General features: G+C 48.1%; 1 protein-coding gene across 4 annotated transcripts in view; it reads right to left on the minus strand.

Moving 5' to 3' along the window:
* The window catches only part of Zdhhc14 (zinc finger DHHC-type palmitoyltransferase 14), a 285,920-nt gene that overhangs the window by 62,278 nt on the left and 202,904 nt on the right, over nucleotides 1–20,738 (minus strand). For all 4 annotated transcript variants that reach the window (XM_060373221.1, XM_060373220.1, XM_060373219.1 and 1 more), the window contains 3 exons: nucleotides 13,426–13,528; nucleotides 11,655–11,764; nucleotides 4,904–5,006 (listed from right to left, as the gene is read on the minus strand). In XM_060373221.1, the coding sequence (XP_060229204.1) occupies nucleotides 4,904–5,006; nucleotides 11,655–11,764; nucleotides 13,426–13,528 (316 nt within the window). The remainder of the gene's footprint in view (nucleotides 1–4,903; nucleotides 5,007–11,654; nucleotides 11,765–13,425; nucleotides 13,529–20,738) is intronic.

Below are 20,738 nucleotides of genomic sequence, written 5' to 3' on the forward strand. Positions count from 1 at the left end.
GATTTTCGTGTTTGTTTCACATTGAGGGTTAGGATACAAGATTTCCAAAATTGCTTGTGAGTGCTAAGTATATAAAACAGATACAGAAAAAGGAAGTGACGGATCTCTTAGCAAGCACCTGGGCCAGGTACCCTTGGTGATAGAGCTGTTTCCAAGGAGCAAAGGGGAAATGCCTGCTATTTCAGGTTGCTCTAGACACCTGATAACTTGGTAGGTGTTAGTGCCTGTTGGCCAAGCCCTGCTGGTCCTGTTGGGCTGGTGTGTGTGTGTGAATGAGTGAGTGAGAGAGAGAGAGAGAGAGAGAGAGAGAGAGAGAGAGAAGATTATAGTGGGGATGCCTGTTATAGGCAGTCTAAGGAAGTCAAAGGAAAGGAATGTTATAATAGCCCCCAAAGAATTAGTGTTGTCACTCTTGAAATACCATAGCTAACTCTACCATGCCTTGGCAACTTCAGGAAACTGTGGGGTGTGTACATTTTTACTGGAAAGAAAGCAAAGCAAACAGTAGAGGACACGTGACCCCCGGTAGAGGAACACATTTCATATGTCTGTGGATGTTTCCAGAATATTAATGGAGAAAGAAAGAGAGAGAAAGAGAGAGAGAGAGAGAGAGGGAAAGAGAGAGGGAAGCCTACCCAGAATGTGGGTAGCACCAAATACTGACCCTGGGGACTCTAGATGGAACAAGAGAAAAAGAGAAAGCCAGCAAAGAGCATCCTACTCCTGAACTGTGTGTCCTCGGGAGCTTTTAAAATAGAAACAGGTGTGTAGTGGGTAGCCCTGCGCCTTGCATCACTACCCATTTGCTCTGGGCAGTGTCATGGGCAACTCTCCCTGTCAGCTTGACTGGATGTGGACGCACCTCTGAGACTGAGGGACACATCTCGTGTGTGTTCCTCAGTCTCATATCTCTTTCCCCACATTGTTCTCTCGGCTGCTTTGATCAGACCGGTAGAATCTCTTGGCTGGAGGTTGCAGCTAGGAGAGTTACACGTATTTTATAAAATAAAATAATAAGATAAACAAATACCAAAATCAGGGCTGGGAAAATAGCTCAGTGGGTAAAGCACTTCCCTCCAATGATGAGGTCCCAAGTTTGGGTCCTCAGAGCCCACATACCAGCCACGGTGCTGCATTCGTGGGATTCGAGTGCAGGGGCAAGATGGCAGGCAGAGACAGGATAATCAGCAGGAGATCACGGGCAGCTGGCCTGGCACGCACAACAACGGACAGTAAGAGATGCTGGCTAAACAAGATGGAGGCCAGGGACTAAGAACTGAGGCTGTCTTCTGACGTCTCTGTGTGTGCTGTGGCATGTGGGCACGTGCCCTCACATAACCACACATTCTCTCCCCCACACAGAGATGGAAACGAAGAGCACCCCCCAAAAGAAAAACTATCCCAACTTGCCTCTCAGGGACTATTCCATGTGCTTTGAAAGTGATTTAAGGTTATTATTTTATTCATTGGTGTGTGTGTGTGTGTGTGTGTGTGTGTGTGTATGCACGTGCATGCCACAGCATGTGTGTGGAGGCCAGAGGAAAACTTGGCAGGGTTGGTTTTCTCCTTGTAGCTTCATGTGTGTTCTGGGGATCAAATTCAGGTCATCAGGCTTGTATTTGAATGGTTAGCAGCTTTACCCACCGAGCTACCTGGCCAGTCCCCCACTGTGTACTCTTTAATTGCTCTCAAGTCTTTGTCTAAAATCTCTTTCCTTCCCATCTATGAATTATTGTCATTTTCTATTTGTTTAAACATTTTCGGTCCTCCAGTTATCTCATCTCTCATCTATTTTCAGAATCGACTTGTACAGATGTAAGACAGATGGGTCGGTTGTGATGGATGAGGTGCACACACCTCTATAAAGATACACGGCTAATACTGACCACGACACAGAAGCTCGGGACAGACTCACAAGTACAGAGCAAACAAAGGAACCTGCGTACCAAATCTCTCATCAATAAAGACATAACCTGCCTCGGCAGAATGCCAGCAAAGTAAGATCCAGCAACATAAAAAGATAATTGTGTATCATGGCCAAGCAAGATTTATCCCAGAAATATAAAAAGGCAAGACAAATGAGAAGAGAGAAGCAGTGAGGCCTTCAGGGGAGTGTGCGTGGAGACCAGACTTCAGGATTCCCCTTCCTCCAGGGAGGGTGGACACACTCAGAGCCGAGAGTCAGGGCTCACCCTCTTCCGGGTGGGGCTATCCTGTGTGTCCGGCCTGTGATGGTCAAAGATCAGACTCATTGCTGCTCAGAGCACGCGGTAACTCTGGATACAAAGCTCACAAAAGAGGAACACTGAGGAGCAGAGAGGTTGTATGAGCCCCTAATGGTTAGGGGGCTAACTGGAAGGAACCCAGCTTTTACACCTATCAGTCACACACTCTCCTGTCCACCTTCTCAAAAGGCTACAACGGTGCCAGATCTCAGCACCCATGCACTTCAGGGAGGACACAGTATGAGTGAGTCCTTACATACAGCTTGCCCTGTGTCAGGCAAGATTGAAATGCTGTCCGCCACCCGACTCTATCTTTGCAGAAGCCCTACCAGATGAGAACATTACTGTTCCCACTTTATGGATGTGAACTGTGGGTCAGGGAAAGGCCATCAAACTCATCAGCTCCGTTATCTGGTAAGTGGTGGCAGTTTGGTCTCTGTAGTTAGTTCTCCCTCACTTCCCTTTCGCCAGGAGTCACAGCAGTAGCACTGAGGGTGGTGTTTGAGGCTGGGGGTGGGGTGCTGGGTGTTGGCACAGCCTGGCTTCCTTCCCACTGATGGTATGTACCCTAGAAGCCCAACGCCGGCTGCTGGCTGACTCTACAGCACCCCCATGTGGAGGAGTCTCTGCATAGCTCCTATGACAGATTCAGGTGCTTTGGTTTGGGGATTGCCCACAGGGTTCTGTGCTATTACGGTTTGACTGTGAAATCATGGGTTGTTCACTTGGTCCATGGCCAGTGGGGGAAGTTCTGGGACCTTTAGGAGGGGAAAGTAGGTCACATGGGTGTTTGTACAAAGAGGGTATCTCTTTCCTGCCTCTTATCATTCACCACCCCACCCTCTCTGCTTCTGTTCTCCAGGAAGTGAAACTCCACACCAGCTCCTGCCACCACCACATTCCCCCACACGCTTCTGCCACCTTCACGATCTGCCCAAGCACAAGGTGTCGTGTGTCATCGGAACCGTGTGAATCATGAGCCTGAGTACATATCTCTTTCCTCACGTCGTTCTCTCGGCTGCTTTGATCAGCCACTAATCACGTCCCTCAACAGAGTCCAGTATGGCTCAGAGCACCGTCAAGATGGCCTTTGTTCTGCTTTTAAATCCAGCCACCATGCAGAGCATCCTGGGATCGGCCCTGGGGGAGCCTCATGGAGTCTAAAGCAAGGCCATTGTAGTAAGGACGGGTAATGCTCCCTTCCTCAACGCTTGCTTCAGTGTTGCGATGAGCGCCAGCCCTCTGAGCACAATAAACCTTCTATCCTTTGAGTCTGGCGCTCAGCACACAGCAAGAACCTTGTGGTAGGTGCTGGGTGGGCGAGTGGGGGTGTGCTGGTATATCAGCATGTCTCCCAGTCAGGGAAGCGATCGACAGATTCTGATGGAAATTCTGCTACATTCCCCTTACAGCTAAAATGAAAAAAAAAAAAATTGAGCGATAATTTTCCACTGTTGGTTTAGGATTAAATGAGATCATTAAGTGCCTTAGACATCTGTTGCCTAATAAATTCAATATCCTCCCTTTTGTGAGCACATAGCCTGCTCTCTCTGTTCTTGCTTCCCTCTGAGAAAATACGGTAAGAGCCCCTCAGGGTTTCCTGTGTGGGTGGTAGCGAAGAAGAGGGACAAGGCCTGTGCTGTGTCCATATTGCTTTCCAAGGAGACCTGTTAGCCCATGGAGCGACACAACACAACCTAGACACCACGGCCAGCAGACAGTGAGCCTGAGCGTTCTCCTGAAGGAGGGTGGCGCCGTGGGTGATTTCACATGGGAACGGGAAATCACCCAGGGAACGGGATGATTTTCCAGCTCCCGGTCTTAGAGACAGCCAGCCTGCTACTGACCTGCACCTTGCAGGTTCCTACGCTCAATCAGCAAGACTTTCCCAGGTCTAAGCCCCAAGCCAGATCCTCTGGGCGACATGGAAACTCCATGTACAAACAGCAAATAGCAGAGTGGGCACGGACATGATTGCGTGTCTTTAGGCAAATGGGGAGGCCACTGCCTTCCAAATGCCCCGGGAAGTCCTGTCTCCAGCCGTCAGGGACAACACGCTACGGTTGCAGATGTCCACGGGAAGACACTCCCTGCCCTCCCCCCACTCCTGCTGCACAGCGGTGTGAGCACACACCTGCATACGCTGGGGAGGTGTGCAGGCAGTCTGGTTTACACTGTAAAAGAAGGAGCTCCTGGTCTGGGATTGTGTGTGTGTGTGGGGGGGGGCTGCAGGTGGGTCTAAGACTCAGGGCCAAAGTATGGAGAAGTGTGGTGCTGCCCACCGCCCACGGACAGAAGCAGGGTAAAGTATGACAGTAGCAGCACACGCTGGGTGAGGGGAACACGGGAAATGGAGACTATCAAGCAGGTCTAGCCCTGCTGGGAAGGTAGATCCTGTCCTTTAACAGCTCCCTGACTTTGTGGATTTAATGTGACAAATATTTTTGGAGCCAAGAGATTGTGTGTGTGTTTGTTTGTGTGTGTGTGTGTGTGTATTAAATAACAAGCCAGCTGGACTAGATAGAGTGCTTCCTTCCTGGATACTGTCCTACTTGGTCATTTCACTTCCCCCGTGCTAGCATGTCAGTCACAGGGGTGTTCCAGATGTTAGAGGTTAGAGGGCGTATCAGGAGAAGAGAACCGTCGCAGGGAAGTGTCTCTGCTGTGGCAGTCCCTACCATGTCACTCTGCGATTGCGTGGCCCCATACATAGTGATCCCGTTGGATGGTGCTGCTGGCTGCGGCGTGTCGGGCTGGATGTACCCTCTTCTGTCGATTAGGCTGCAGAGGAACAAACAGAGGAAGGACAGAGTGAGGAAAAGCTCAAAGATGATGGCAACATGATTTAAACATCGAGGCCTGGGATCCCTCTATGCTGGATAATCTCAACTGTCAATTTGATGAGATCCAGAATCACCTGGGAGATGAGCGGCTGGGCAAGTCTGAGGGGGGTTATCTTGATTAGGTTAATTGAGGTGGGACAATCTTCCCACTGTGGGTGGCACCATCCCTAGGCTAGGATCCTGGACTATATAAAGAGGAGAAAGTGAACTGAGCATAAGCATTCATTGTTCTGTTTCCTGTGGATACAATGTGACTAGCTGTATCAGGCTCCTCCTTCCTGACTTCTGTCATGAAGCACCCTTGAACTGTGAGCCAAAATAAGCCCTTCCTCCACTAAGCTGTTTCTATTAGGGTATGTTACCACAGAAACAGAAAATGAGATTAAAACAGGCTCTTTCTATGATGGACCTACCTTGGCATCTTGGAATAGTCCCATATGTATCCTCCACATAAAACCAGTTAACAAATTCTGTCACTTCTTCCTTTAGGGCACTGAGGCTTGAACCTGTGTTTGCTCCACAAATGCTCTAACAATGAGCTATATCCTCACCTGTCCCTTCTACTTTTAAAGAGGCCTGTGGCACTGGTTGCTCCATTTTTCAGTCAAAATGTTTGTTACCTGCTATGGACCCCAGCAGCTTTCTCTTAGTCACCTCCCACTGCCATACTTGTTTCCAGCTTTCTTCTCCATCCTCACCAAAGCCACTTTCTCTCCCAGTCCTCTGTCCGCTGACATTGCCTTGAAGAGGGCTGCATTGTGCTGATCCCTCAACCTGTGAATGTATCTGTAACCTATAGTTACCATGAAAAGGTGGGTTCCTACGCAGTTGTGGAGGGCCTCAGCCCACTGTGACTGCTGTCCTTAAAGAAGAGAATGCAGACGGCAGTGCAGAAACAGACACGGGAAGGAGACCATGAAACACAGACATGCAGACTAGAACACAGAACTACCAACCAAGGACTGCTGGCTGCAGCCGGAGGCTGGGAAGGGCAAGGAGGGGCTTCCTACTTGGAGGGGGCATGGCTTGATGGCTGTTCCCTTTGGTTCAGGCTTCTGCTCTCAGACTGTGACAGCTCTAAGTTATTTTAAGCCTTTCCCCTGTAATGCCCTGTTAGAGCACCGGGAAGTACTACACAGGCAGGAGCAGAGGACTTAGCTTCAGAATCTCGGGAGGGGACCCCCAGGCCTGAACAGGGTGCAGGGCTATGGTGAGGTCTGCGGTAACAGGTACAAATGACCACTGGAGAACAGCTCCGCCTGCACCGGGGAGTTACAGTGGGTGGTTCTTAGATGATGGGCTGCACACTGGAAGATGAAATAAACCCTTTTCTCTCTAGGTTGCTTTTGGTCATGGTGTTTTCTCACAGCCATTAAAAACCCTGAGTGAGACAGGTCCCTTCTTACTCTCCCCATCTCCTCAGTCTCTTTCTCTTCCCCAGATCTCTCCTGTACATGAGCTTTTCTGCTTTCCCTTGATCAGCTAGACTACCCCCTTCATCATAGGGCTCTTGTGCATGGCGTCTGTTCTGTCTCTTACCTGAATGCCTTCTTCCTCATTCTTTGGGCAAGATCAAAATGTCACTGTTAGACTACCTGTCCCTGGCCGTGTGGCATACAAGATGGCCCCTTTCTAGTGTGTACCCCACACCAACCACAGCGCTTAGCCACCACGTGTATTCAGGGGTGTCCAAATGAATTCCTTATTCCAGGTTTACGCCATGGATCTGGCTATTCCTCTGTCAGACTTGTATGACACCCGGACCCCCGCTCCTGCCCCGGCTGCCACTCCCAGTGTCCTCCTCTGCACTTCCGATGACAGTGTGCAGGGAGACACACTCCCCTATTCACAGACAGGCGGTGGTACATTTTATAACACAGCAGAGGCAACTGAAGCCAAGTCTGAGGTAGATGGCACCACTTAGCAGGCTGGCCCTGAAAGGAAGGGCAAAGACAAACACCTCATCTTCAACCCTGGGGACCCCACCAACCCAGAGAGGGGGCTCAGTCCTTTCCCTGTGGATGCAGCAGAGTCTGTCAGGTTGAGTCAAAGGGGTGGGGGAGAAGGCAGTTGAGGTCACTCCAGCTGGCAACCCGGGTCCCCATGGGTAAAACGGAACACAGATCAGTGTGCCAATCTCACGAACTGCATGGCCTCTAACCATGGACTTTCCATCAAATGACCCAAACAGACCTGCAGTCCCTGTCATCAATCCACAGCCTTCTCTGCATCCTCCGCCTTCTCTACCCATCACACATGCTCCCAGCCCCACCCATTCCCCTTCTGTGGACTCCCAGGCTGTTTCTAGACTGGAGCTAATTCAAGACTCACTGTTTGCTCAAGTAAACATGTCAGTCAGCAGATCTCACTTTATCTTTTAGCAAGCAATTCCAGCTATTCTGTGTGGAGGGCCAGTCTTGAAGAGTGTCCCTTCCAAAGGACCTGGATCTTAAAGACTGTGGCCCTAATTCAACCAAAACACTGCCTTAATTAGGGTGAGAGGACCTGGCTAAATAAGCCTGACCAAACCAACTTCGTGACAGGCTTCATTTTCATGCTGAGAGAGAACAGGCCTGAGTTTTCCCTTCCTCAGAAAAAGAAACTTTAGTTGCAAGAAAAAAAAAAAAAAAAACCACACACAGAAACCAACTCAGCCAGGACAAATGGCCTAGGGAGATAAGGTTGCTTAGCTACTGCTCTGAGAAGCTCCTAAGCCCTGATCAGAGTCATGTAGACTTCAGGAGCCATGCCTTGATTGAAGTCATGTAATCTCCGTAGGCACCCACCAGTTTGGGCTGGTTTGAACCAGTTTACAGAGCCCCCAGCCCCTAATCTAGCCCTAGCTACAGGAGAGGGTTTGTTTGGCTTATGCTTCCCCATCACTGCTCATTATCAAAGGAAGTCAGGACAGAAACTCAAACAGGGTAGGAACCTAGAGGCAGGAGCTGATGCAGAGGCCATGGAGAGGTGCTGCTTACTGGCTTGCTCTCCGTGGTTTACTCAGCCTGCTTCCTTGTAGAACCCAGGACCATCAATCCAGGGACAACAGCGCTCACAATGGGCTAGACCGTCCCCTAGGCACGAACCTAAATGCGCCACAGGCTTGCCCATAGCCAGATCTTAAGAGTGAGGCTCCCTCCTCACAGGTGACTCTACCTTGTGTCAAGCTGACATAAAAGTAACCAGTACAACCGACCTTGCCAACTTGACACATAAATGCATCACTTTTCAGTTAGAACTTTCCTTTTTCATTTATCCCCAAGATGACACATTCACATTAATATCACAATATCAAACATAATTAACTTTAAAAGTCCCACAGTCCTTACAAATTCAAACATATTAAAATTTCAACCTCTTCAAAATCTCTAATCTCTTTAAAAATACAAAATCTCTTTTAAAAGCTCAGAGTCTTTTGGCTGAGGGCTCCTGTAAAAATAAAATTTAAATAAAATACCTTCTCACTTCCAGAGGGAAGAACCAGGCCACAGTCACAACCTGAACAAAGCAGAACCAAACTTCAATAGGATAAGCAATTCAATGTCCAAAATCTTGAATTCACTCATGGTCTTCCAGGATCCTTTCAGAGGCTTGGGTCACTTCTCCAGGTCTGCAGCACACAGCTTGTCTTCTGGGCTCTAGCTGGCTTCGCTCCACTGCTGCTGCTCTTCTTGGTCATTTCATGGTACCGGCATCTCCAAAATGCTGGGCTCTTCTGCAGCAACTGGGCTTCGCTTTCACCAGTTGCTTCTCATAGGCTTTCTCCATGGTGTCAACTCTCAACTTCTTTATATGAACCCTTCAATCCTGGGTCTTCAACAGCCACTGAGGCCATATCTCCACCAATAGCATTTCCTGGCTTCTCACTGTGCCAAGCCTTGGCTGCTCTCCATGACTCCTTCATGACTTCAAAACCAGTACCACCTGGGTGACTCTTAGCTTTGACTGCCAGTAGATGAGATACACCCTTGTCCTCCTCTGGGACACAGCTTGTGTGTACTCACTCTCAGGAAGCACTTTCCAGAAACACTTTTCCCAATCATTGCCAATTTCTCAGCTCCAGGTGACTAGCACTGAGATCCCAGCTAAGCAAAGAGTTCACCTCAGTAGTTCTGGTCTCTTGTTAATCACAGCTGATTCTTTAGCTCCAGCTAAGCAGAACCACAGGATCTTAATCCAGAACAACAAATGTCCCGATGGAGTCTTTAAACTTCCCTCTGAAACTTCACAAGCCAGGCCTTCATCATCTGCACTGCCCTCAACATTCTTGTCTTCCAAGCTCCTACAGAATAGCTCATCAAACACTGAACACTCAATGGCTTTTCTTGCATAACATTCCAAAGTCCTTCCATAATCAGTCCCCAAACAACAAGGTCAGGTCTGTCACAGCAAAAAACCTGGTACCAACTTGCCTTAGTTAGAGTTACTATTTCTGTGATGAAACACCATGAGCAAAGAAACTTGGGGAGGAAAGGATTTATTCATCTTACATATCACTGTTCATCAACAAAGAAAGTTAGGTCAGGAACTCAAAACAGCAAGAACCCGGAGGCAGGAGCTGATGCAGAGGCCATGGAGGGGTGCTGCTTACTGGCTTGCTCCCGGTGGCTTGCTCAGCCTGCTTCCTTATAGAACCCAGGACCACCAGCCCAGAAATGGTACCACCCACAATGGGCTGGGCCCTCCCCCATCAATCACTAATTAAGGAAACACCCTCCAGGCTTGCCTAAGGCTGATCTTAGGGAGGCATTTTTCTCAGTGAGGCTCCCTCCTCTCAGATGAATCTTGCTTATGTCAAGTTGGCATAAAACTAGCCAGTACAAACACCAAGTCAGTCTAGTTGTAAGGGAGGACATTTTGGTCTTGACAGGTTTTGATCTGTGGATAAAAAGGGCCACATGCAAATCCAGGACCCAGGAATAGGAAGAGATGTGGTGAAATGCAGGAGTTTTCAGTTTTTTTCCTCTAGACTCAAGTGTGTATTCTTGTTAAGGAAAGAATGGTTTGGGTCTTTATTCTTCTGCTCCTCCAAGGCTTCCAAAGCCTACCCAAGGACTCAGCAACATGCTCATAGAAGACAGTCCAAGATGGTGGGAAATTCATAGCTTTCCAAGAGACTTCCTGAGCTAAGGATCCCCAAGAAGGCAGCCTAGGGGGAACTGGAGCTCTTCAGGAGGGTCTGATACCCACCTGACAGGCCTGACCCTCATCTAAGGCGATCCTGTTCTCTAGGCTTTGCCTGTCCCTGTCTGTCTGTATCCTAGGAGGAGCCCCTAAAGGGTAGACAGGTTCTCTAGAGACCCTCCAGCTCAAGAGGAGAAAGTCATACCGCTCTCCTAGCATTCCTGGCTGAAGTCAGGAGAGGCCCTATTTCTAGTTATCCAGTGTTTCCACCATGATATGAGCCCAGCAGCTTGGCCCTGTGGCTGAATGGCCTTGCACACACACCAGAGATGTCCAGCCACCCCATTACTCTTAGTTCTCATGAGGGTTAGCTGAGGCTGGCAGGAGCAGGAAGTGTGCACCCCACAAGCATGCATCAGTGAGATCTACACACAACAGGGGACTGCCTGCTTGACTATCCAGCCACCTTGGTAGCTCGTCTTCATTTCACACATTTGAGGCCAGATGAAGGTAGTGCGACTCAATCAGAAGCTCACCCAGACACCTTGTCAGGAATACCCACCTGCTCAATCAGTATCAGTAGATGACAGATTAGTTTTCAAGAGATATGCTACTCAGGTGTAACACAAATAATCCAATATTGGGCGTCTTTTGAACTTGTATGATTCTGATGTGGGAATACAGTCACTATTTCCAAAGTCAGATGGCCTGATTAGCCAGCATTTGCTAGTTGTGTCATCTTGGGCATATTATTTAGGTTCTGTGCCTCAGTTTACTTATCCATAAAGCTGAAGATAATGGTATCCACTTCACAGACATGGAATGCACATCTTAAAAGTTGATAAATACAAAGCACTTAGGAGGCTAGTACACACACACACACACACACACACACACACACATACACACACACACAGAGAGAGAGAGAGAGAGAGAGAGAGAGAGACTGAGAATGTCAGCCACTGCCAGGAGTAACACCATTTTCAGTGTCACCCCTACATTACCTATTCACTTTTGCTAGATCTCCCTGGGGACTAGGTGAGCACCATAGCCAGTGCCTTTAGCATTTTTTTCCTGTATGATTTCTAGTTGTTTCCTACACACAGCTCTGGCTCCCTTACTATGCTAACCACAGGTCCCAAGTTCATCCCAGAAGTTCGGTGTCCACCAGCAATGAGCAAGGTCACATGCTTCTGTTTTCCTGTTCTGAAACAGAGGGAGCTTCTTTCCAATCGGACACAGACTCAGTTCAGGATCAAAAGGAAGTGAAGTATGACCAAATGAAGCCAGGTTTCTATGCCACTAGAGGCACACAGGAGAGAGTGAAACTCGGGGGGTCATCTGTGGGCGTGGTCAGCTCTACCAGGCTGGGGCCAGGCATCTGCCTCTGAGCTGTGTTGGCAGAAAAAAGGTATATGCGTTCCCGAGATCTGTGATGAGTGCACCATTCTCTGCCTCTTACCTGGGAGAGATGGGCCCGCATAGGGCGACGCAGCAATTTGTGAAGATGTTGCCATAGCTGTAGGGATTGTAATTTTCTTTACCTCTTTTATTGGACCAAGAGCCTTTGATCTGAAAGAAAAGGAGCACCAATAACACATGAGGTCTGGAGTATCAATGCCAAGGTTTTGGCAAGCTGGACCCAGAGATGCCTTCAAAAGATGCAAGTAAGGGCTGGGCTATAATTAGCTTTGTGGGAGAATACCTGCCTAGCGCATGTCAAACTCTGGTTCCATTGCTAGCCCTACAAACAGTTTTCTGAGATAAGCAAGCATTTACAGGAAAGCTTAGATTAGGGAGAGCAGCACTCCCTGGGGACAAAAATCCTCATTTAATCTTACACCAAGGCACTGAAAGTTCCTCTAACAGAACCCCCAGTGGAGACTGTTTTCCATATTCACATCTTACACTCTATGTCATATTTACTTGTTGTGTGTTGTGTGGGGTGGGTGTGTGGTTGCACACGCATGAGTATGTAGAGGTACGTGCCCGGCATATGGAAGCCAGAACATGCCTGGCATCCTCTACTGCTCTCTGGAGATGCTGTTGCCTTAGTGAACCTGAAACTCGTGGCTTCGGATAGGCTGGCCAGTGAGCTCAGGGGCTCTGACGGTCTCTGCCTTCCCACCCCCATCCCAATGTTGGGGTTGCATGTGTGGCATGTCTAGATTTTTAAATGGGCTCTGGGGAATCAAATTCAGGTCCTAATGATTGCACAGCAAGTGCTCCTATCCATTGAGCCATATTTCCGGCCTCCCCAACCCTAAGTTGTAATAAAGTGAATGCGAACTGAAACAGCATTAGCGTGAGTTCCTTAACTGCCAATTTAGACTGAGAATGCAGCCTCCTGTTAAAATTGTCTGTTTTGCAGATTCCAATATTCATAGTTACCAAATTGAATGTGCTGTTCTAGCAGTTTCTTATCTCCTTTATTTTATCATCATCTATTTTCCTCAGCTTTTGTTTAAGGAAACTGGATCTGTTCTGAGACATTTAAGATGCACAGACAGAAAAAAAAAAAAAAAACAACAACTCAGGATGAAGAGCATGTGAGAACCACACTTGCTGGGAAATGGTTTCCAGACTCATATATTTTATTTCCTGTTTTTTTTTGTTTGTTTGTTTTGTTTTGAGACAGGATTTCTCTGTGTAGCCTTGGCTATCCTGGACTCTATCTGTAGATCAGGATGGCCTTGAACTTACAGTGATCCTCCTGCCTCTGCCTCTCTGAAAGTTGGGCTCACAGGCATGTGCCACCATACCCAGCCATTTCCTGTTGTTTTTTTCTTTCCTTTCCTCTACCTACATTATATATAGGCAGATGCTCCTGAACTCAAAGTTCAACTTCTGGCCAGGGCAATTTCCTCCAGAAGCTAGAGATATTGAGAATGAAAGTTAGACTCTAAGATGTCAGCCTGCCTTGGTCTGTTTTGATTTGGGGAAGTGTGACAAGCTGCCTCTGAAATTATGTAAGAGGATCTGAAGAGGCTTCCCAAGGTCAGAACTAGGTGTCACTTGGCTCATCTTAGGATGTGAATAGCATTGTTGCAAAATGTAGGATTCAGGGAGGTGCCACTGACCCTGGCAGGGTTTTCACTGCATTCTCTGCCCTCGAGGTTCTCACAGCTGGAGTGGGAGGTGTATGTTTGAGAGGTGACCCCTGACCTCTCACATCCTCTTCCTCCTCCAAGTCTAACCATGCAAATACCCATGTGTTACAGCCAGAAACTTACATCTTCATTTGTTGTCTGGTTGGAGCTGATCAAGTATGTGTGGAAACCTGAGAGGCCAACAATGGACCAGACGGAGAAGAAGCATACCACAGCCTCTAGCACAGTGGGAGAGTCAAGGAGACCAACAGAAGGCGAGTATGGGCTTCCCATGCCTACCGAGAGGTGGATGACCGGAGATGAACCACCAAGACCCCACAGGCGGGTTCTGGGCTTACTCTAGCCTCCTATCTCCTCTTCTCTAACTGGAAGCCTCCCTCCTTCAGGCCAGGGCCACACCCATACTTTCTTCCACCTCCTTCCCCAGTGCAGAGGGACATTCACAGCTCTGAGATGGCTGCTAGACTCCCTGGGCATCACTTACTTTCTCAGAGTGGACAGTTTTCCCATTGGACCAGTTTCCCCTTTGACCTTCACCTTCTCTGATTGTAATAAAACCAAGGACAGATGGAAGCTAGCAGTGCCTTAGATCTTTGATGAAAGGGCTAACTAGTAAATGTCCCTCTGAGTTTGGTTTCTTAAATTCTGAGGATTATGTCACCAAGAAACACCTCTCTCCTACAGAATGGCTTCTGAGCATCAGGACATTTTGCTTCTGTGGATTGTCGGGTCTCAGCTTACGAAGTGGGTGAGAAACCCTCATGCCTGCGAGCTGGGTGGAACTGGGCTAGGAGCTCCTTCTTAGAGGCCACTGCCCAGCTGCACAGCCAATTCTGGGCACAGGACACTGTGCTTAGGCACTGGGAGAGGACAGTGAAAGGAAGCCAGGCATTCAATGTGATGTGTCGCCACCAAAGGAGGAACAGCTTGGCCTTCTTCACCAGATGGCATTGATCAACCAAGAATGCGGTCATTTGAAAGGATGAGAGAATTTTTCTGTCCCGCAAATGTTTGTAAGAGTCTATTTACAAGATACAGATGTTTCTCAGGAAAAACCAATTCATCCTGGGGCAGATCTGGGGTTTAAATACACATCTTAAATTCTCCAAGCAATCAACTGCAGACTGGGGAGAGTAAAGAAACCTTGTGTTTTCCTTAGGTGACCAGGGATGGAGGGACATAGATCAGCTGTGTGTTGTCACCACTGATGTTTCCAGGTTGAAAATAATTCTTTTTAGATGACAGAACTGAATACATTACCCAGGGCCTCAGATGACAGATTGCTATAGCTTGGGACATGGAGTCTCACATCAAATGAAAAAAATGAACAGGCTTCCCATCCTGTGGGCTGGCAGTCACCATCACAGAGAGTTACTACATCTACTTTTGGAGGTTGTTTTTGGAGGTGGTTGAGAGGGTCCCTAAAGGACAAGAGAAACAACAAAACAACCCCTAGCTACGGCTGCAGAAGCCCTCTGCTTTCATCCAGGGATTATCCTAAAGAAATGGCCATGGTGGAGCTTTGTGTGTGCACGGGACAGTGACTCATTTAGCTCAATGGCCAGGGCTCAAATATGTCCTTTCTTTTCCTTCCTATCAGGGTGGGAGGTGGCTCAGGAGGGTATCATGTCCCACACTGGCTACAAAGCAGAAGTGGAGTTCAGAAGATCAAGCAAGATTGAGTGACCAGAGAGGAGGGTAAGTCAGAGAAATGAGATTGAGCCAGAGGCGGCGGCATTAGTAAAAACTCTGTGTGGCTAAGGGAAAAGATCACAGACATTGAGACAATGGGACACACAGGAGCCCATTTATAAATCCCAGTTCCATCTAACAAACGAGGACACCAAGGCTGGAAGTTGAGCTGAGCTGGGGTTGTAGCCCAGGTGTCGACCACGTGCCTAGCATGCGCAATACCTTGCACTCAATCACTGGCACTGCAGAAAACCAGGCATGAAGGTTCGTGCCTATGACATTCCCGTACACCCAGAGGTGGGTACAGGAGGATCAAGGTCATCCTCGGCTACAGGCTGGCTTTGAGGCCAGCCCCGGCTACATGAGACCCTAACAACACTCTGAGGGCAGAGCTGGGTGTGGAATGCTGGAAGCCTGCACAGCCAGCACAGGAGGAATCTTCAGCTGGGTCTATTCCCAATTCTTGCTGGAGGTCCTAGGGTGACCTCATCCTCCCAGTTCAAGGGAGATAGAGACCAGTCTTCTAAGAGACTGGGCATCTGTGGAAACTAAACAAAAAAGCCTTCTCCTCATATCTGCTCTCAGCCTCAGGTACAGACAATCCAACAACATATTTCGCTGGCCCCAGTGGCCTGATGTTGAAATCTATGTCTTGTAAGGATATCAGCAACAGCCATTCTCTTAAAAGTTGCAAAACCCTTCTGCTCCTTTCTAAAAATAGAAAGAAGAAACAAATTCCATCAAGAGTCAATTTAATAAGAATTGGATGTTTGCTGACTGAATCAGGGATGATTTCGGATGACAATCATTTTCACTGCCAGACCCTATCCATCTCTCTCGGCCTCTGATAAGACAGGCAGCTCCTTTTTGGCCAGGGGCTAGCTGTGAATTCTCAGAACTCCTAAGAGTTTGTGCTAATTGTGGAATGTTCAAAGACTTGGAAAAGTGCTGGCCCGCAGAGGGTTACAGAGAGCAGGCTCAGCAAGCACCAGCCCTGTGCTCAAGGGAACAGGCTCTGCTTGCAGCTGGGAGGTAAGGAGATAAATAATGCAGAGAATAGAGGGAGAGCCAGGAAAATGGCTAAGAATGCTTCAGGCTGGGGATAACCAAACACAGTGGGAGACCATTGAACTACCCTTCAGTATCTTGGGGTTCTTGCTCTTTTCTCAGAAAGATGCACAGAAAAGCCATGTTTTCTTATAATCTCAGAATTAAAAAAGAAATCTTCCCTGAAGTGTCTCTGCACCACAGAAGCACAGAGACCTCAAGTCAAGCCACTCAGGATTTTCCTAATCCCTTTATTTCAGGCAGGAAGCTGAGGCCCAGAGATCAATTCATCTTTAAGAGCTCACATAGCAAGTCATGGCAGAACTGAAACAAACCCAGTCCCTGGGCTTTAAAGGACCAAGATCCCAAGCAGCGTCAGTCTACACGATAGCCAGACATAGCTCTGCAGGCTCAGTGCTCATGATGGTAAGACCAAGATAGTGACTGTTCTTTTTTGGCCAAGTGTGAAATGTGTGTTGGTGGGTTTCCTTATTAATCAGAATTTCTGAATAGCCAGAAAGGGACCACATTTAGTGGGCTCTGCATGGGCCCTCTCTTTTCTGGTTATTTCCAAGGTCCTGGGCTACTTCTTGGTGGGGCTTCAGGCATGAACCCTGTAAGAGAGATCTGGGCACAGAGGGGTCTGCTGGTGAGCATGAGAAATCGTGTTGGTGGCTCGCAGCTGTATCTACCTGGCACCCTACAATAAAGCAGGTGCATCTCACAGAAATGGCTCCTTCATCATCTGGGTACCATCAAGGTACCCATCCGATGGATGACTCCACCTAGAGGCAGAAAAACACAGCTATGCTGTCACCTGGCCACACACCGGTGACTGTGGCCATCTGTAACCCTGTGAAGAGAGGATGTGGCTCTTTTACATTCTCTCAAACCTTCTCCTGTGAGTGGAAGAGAGGAACGTTCCAAATTCACAGTGGGAGTCACCAGGATCCCAAACAAATTTCTTACTGGAGCCTTTAAGAAACATACTCTGACAAGTGGACACTAAAGGCCATTTAGGTAACAAGGTGTACAAGAACAGTGGGAAACCCCGAGAAAGAACCCCCACAGGGTGACAGCATGGGGAGAGTTTCTGCTCACCAGAGCAGCGGACACCAATGGATGAGTCCAGACATGGCTCACAGCACAAGGAGGAGGCAGAATTCAAAGTCAGGAATATGGAACGGATGCATGATTCTGAGGCAAGTGTCCGTGGACCCACAGCATTCCCAAGGAGTGTTGGGGAGCCCCCCAGGCAAACACCATGTTCCTGTCAATTTATCTACTGGGCACCAGTTCCTTGCTGCACCCTCCTTTTCTGTGGGCGCTGTCTGCCACGGTCACCCAGGAAAAGGTGTTGTCCCCAACCTCAGCTTCCCAAGCGTGTCCCTCTGTACCGGTTTCCAACATCTCACTTTTGGAGGAGGAAATCAAGGAAGAAATATAAATATTCCCCCAAAGTATACACCGGCTACACATACTCTCGAGTTTTAGAAAGTAGTTAAAAAAGGAGGTAGATTTATCTCCATGTAATATTTTAAAACAAAATCAAGTTGTAGAACAATGCAAAGAGGAGGGTCCTTGTTAAGACACCAGCAGTCCTTCAGCCACATACAGATGTGTCTGTAAGAGCAGACAAGCATGAATTACATCTTCAGGAAGACTTTCTGGAAGGGCAAGCAAAAACTGAGAAAGAGTCCCACGCAATGGAGGGTCAGGAAAGACCTTCCTTTCTTCCCATTGTATTTCTTTGGGGGTTATTTTAGAATGTCCAACCTTAATCAGCTCCCTACCCGCACTGTAATCTTAAGCAGCATAATTGGAGGCTTATGCTTCAGGCCTCTTTCCTCTCATTGGCTGGGGATGGTGGGCAGGCATTGGCCTCTTTTCCTGAGTGGAACAGGGTTGGTAGGGAGAAGGTGGCTCTTGCTGAAGTGCCACTAGGGATGTCATTGGATTTCACAGCACAGGTACAGCTACAGGCAACATTAAGAAGTTGTTTATACTCCTTAGTATAATACAACACACACAAAAACGCACCCCTATTTTCTTGTAGTCATTTGGTCGTCAACACCTATCAGCATGGACAGGCTAGCAAAGGCCTAACTGTGCCTTCATTATTTTCCCACTATGCCACATGGTGCCCTTCTTTCTGCCAATCCATCTAGCAAATGCTATTAAGATAGACCAATGCCCATTAGTCTGTGGGTGCCTCTCGGGCTGGTAAGCATCACAATGAATGCAAATTGGAGATAAAGAGGCTTTCCAGGGAAAAGCCTTCACAAATGTTGAATCAATTACCGTTTGATTTACCAACCACTTTTCATTTTGGGAGCACCGAACAATAAGTCATGATTAAAAACTTCTGTAATCCCCTTAATGGGACGTTAATGCCATGCTACACTGACGTGATTGTGAATGGCAGGATCTCCTTTCTGGGGGCTTCTGCAAGGATGGCCAGGGTGCCCTGGTCTCCCCTGCACACGCTCCTAAGGGATTCTGCCTTTGAGAACATAAGGAGTCTGGGAGGAGGTGTCCCTACATGGCTCCCTTGATTGCCTGACCAGTGGCATTTCCCGTGAGGTGCACTTTACATATGTGTCCTTATTTCTGTTTCACATGTAGGTAACTAAAGAGGATCTTAAAGTTACCATGGAATAATAAAGATGTGCATGTGTGTGTGTGTGTGTGTGTGTGTGTGAGAGAGAGAGAGAGAGAGAAAGAGAGAGAGAAAGAAAGAAAGAAAGAAAGAAAGAAAGAAACAGAGACAGACAGTGAAATCAATCTTTGAAGTTGACAACACATGCTGGAGAGGCTGTGGAGAAAGGGGAACCCTCCTCCATTGCTGGTTGGAATGTAAACTTGTACAACCACTCTGGAATCAATCTGGCGTTTTCTGAGACAACTAGGAATAGCGCTTCCTCAAGATCCAGCCATACCACTCCTAGGCATATATTCAAAAGAGGCTCAAGTACACAATAAGGACATTTGCTCAACCATGTTTATAGCAGCCTTATTTGTAACAGCCAGAAGCTGGAAACAGCCCAGATGCCCCTCAACTGAAGAGTGGATGCAGAAATTGTGGTACATCTATACAATGGAATATTACTCAGCAATGAAAAATAAGGAAATCATGAAATTTGCAGGTAAATGGTGGGACCTGGAAAGGATTATCCTGAGTGAGCTGTCCCAGAAGCAGAAAGACACAGACGGTATATACTCACTCATATAGACATGTAATATAAGAAAAACCTACTAAAATCTGTACATCTAAAGAAACTAATCAAGAGAGAGGACCCTGATTAAAATGTTCAATCCCATCCTGAAAGGCAAAGAGGAAGGACATCAGAAGAAGAAGAAAACAGGAAACAAGCTAGGAACCTGTCACAGAGGGCCTCTGAAAGGCTCTGCCCTGCAGACTATCAAAGCAGACACTGAGACTTATGGCCAACTGTTGGGCAGTGTGCATGGAATCTCATGTAAGAAGTGGGAAATAGTAAGATCTGGAGAGGTCAGGAACTCCACAAGGAGAGCAACAGAACCTGAAAATTTGAACACAGGGGTCTTCCCAGAGACTCATACATACTCCAACCAAGTACCATGCATGGAGATAACCTAGAACCCCTGCACAGATGTAGCTCATGGCAGTTCAGTGTCCAAGTGGGTTCCATAGTAATGGGAAGAGGGACTGCCTCTGACATAATCTGATTAGCCTGCTCTTTGATCACTTCCCCCTGAGTGGGGAGCAGCCTTACCAGGCCACAGAAGATGACAATGCAGCCACTCCTGATGAGATCTGATAGACTAAGATCAGAAGGAAGGAGAGGAGGACCTCCCCTATCAGTGGACTTGGGGAGGGGCATGTGTGAAGAAGGGGGAGGGAGGGTAGGATCAGGAGGGGAGGAGGGGCTTATGGGGGATACAAAGTGAATAAAGTGTAATTAATAATAATAATAAAATCATTAAAAAAAAAGAACTCACCATTTCTCTTCCATTTCCCTTGGCTTCTGTGTCCCTTTGTCTCCAAGGCACCCCAGGTGTAACCTCCCGTTATGTCTTGAATGTGAAATGTCCCCTACTGCTTGGTTTCCAGCCGGTGGCACATTTTGGGAACCCGAGGCTTAAATGACAGGCATAGGCCACTAGAGACAGGCTTCTGGGATAGAGCCAGGCTCTGCTGGTCCTTGTTTGTTTCCTGTTCTGCCAAGATCAGAGGAACCTCGGCCACAAGCTCCTGCCCCAGTGGACTCCACCATGAGGAACTACAAGCGCGGTGTCCCCCACTCATTCCTCAGCCCCCACCCCACCCCCACGTCCTAGGAGCTTTCATCAGGTACTCTGTCACACTCATGTCCTCAGATGTGGCACTGCTCCCCCCTCCTTGCCCTCACCCAGCCTTTGGCCACAAATCCGGCTATACTGCTTCTTCCACCAAGCTGTCCCTCGCCCCACCCAAGCGGAGCCGTGACTTCACAGCACCCAGCTCTTGAGGGCAGAAAGAAGCAGGCATGTGTTGTGTGTTGGCCTGCCGTCCCAGCCCAGGCCCTTCTCAGCAGAACATGCCTCAAAGGCCTGGATCAGTTGCCTTCAAGCTTGTGACCCACAGGTTTGGCTCATGGGAGGAGTTCAGCCAAAAAAAAAAAAAAATTATTTTTTGTAGGACCAGCTGCCGTGTGGATCTCCTCCGTTTGAACCCA

Source organism: Meriones unguiculatus, chromosome 20 (genome assembly GCF_030254825.1).
Source record: "Meriones unguiculatus strain TT.TT164.6M chromosome 20, Bangor_MerUng_6.1, whole genome shotgun sequence".
Lineage (NCBI taxonomy): Eukaryota > Metazoa > Chordata > Mammalia > Rodentia > Muridae > Meriones > Meriones unguiculatus.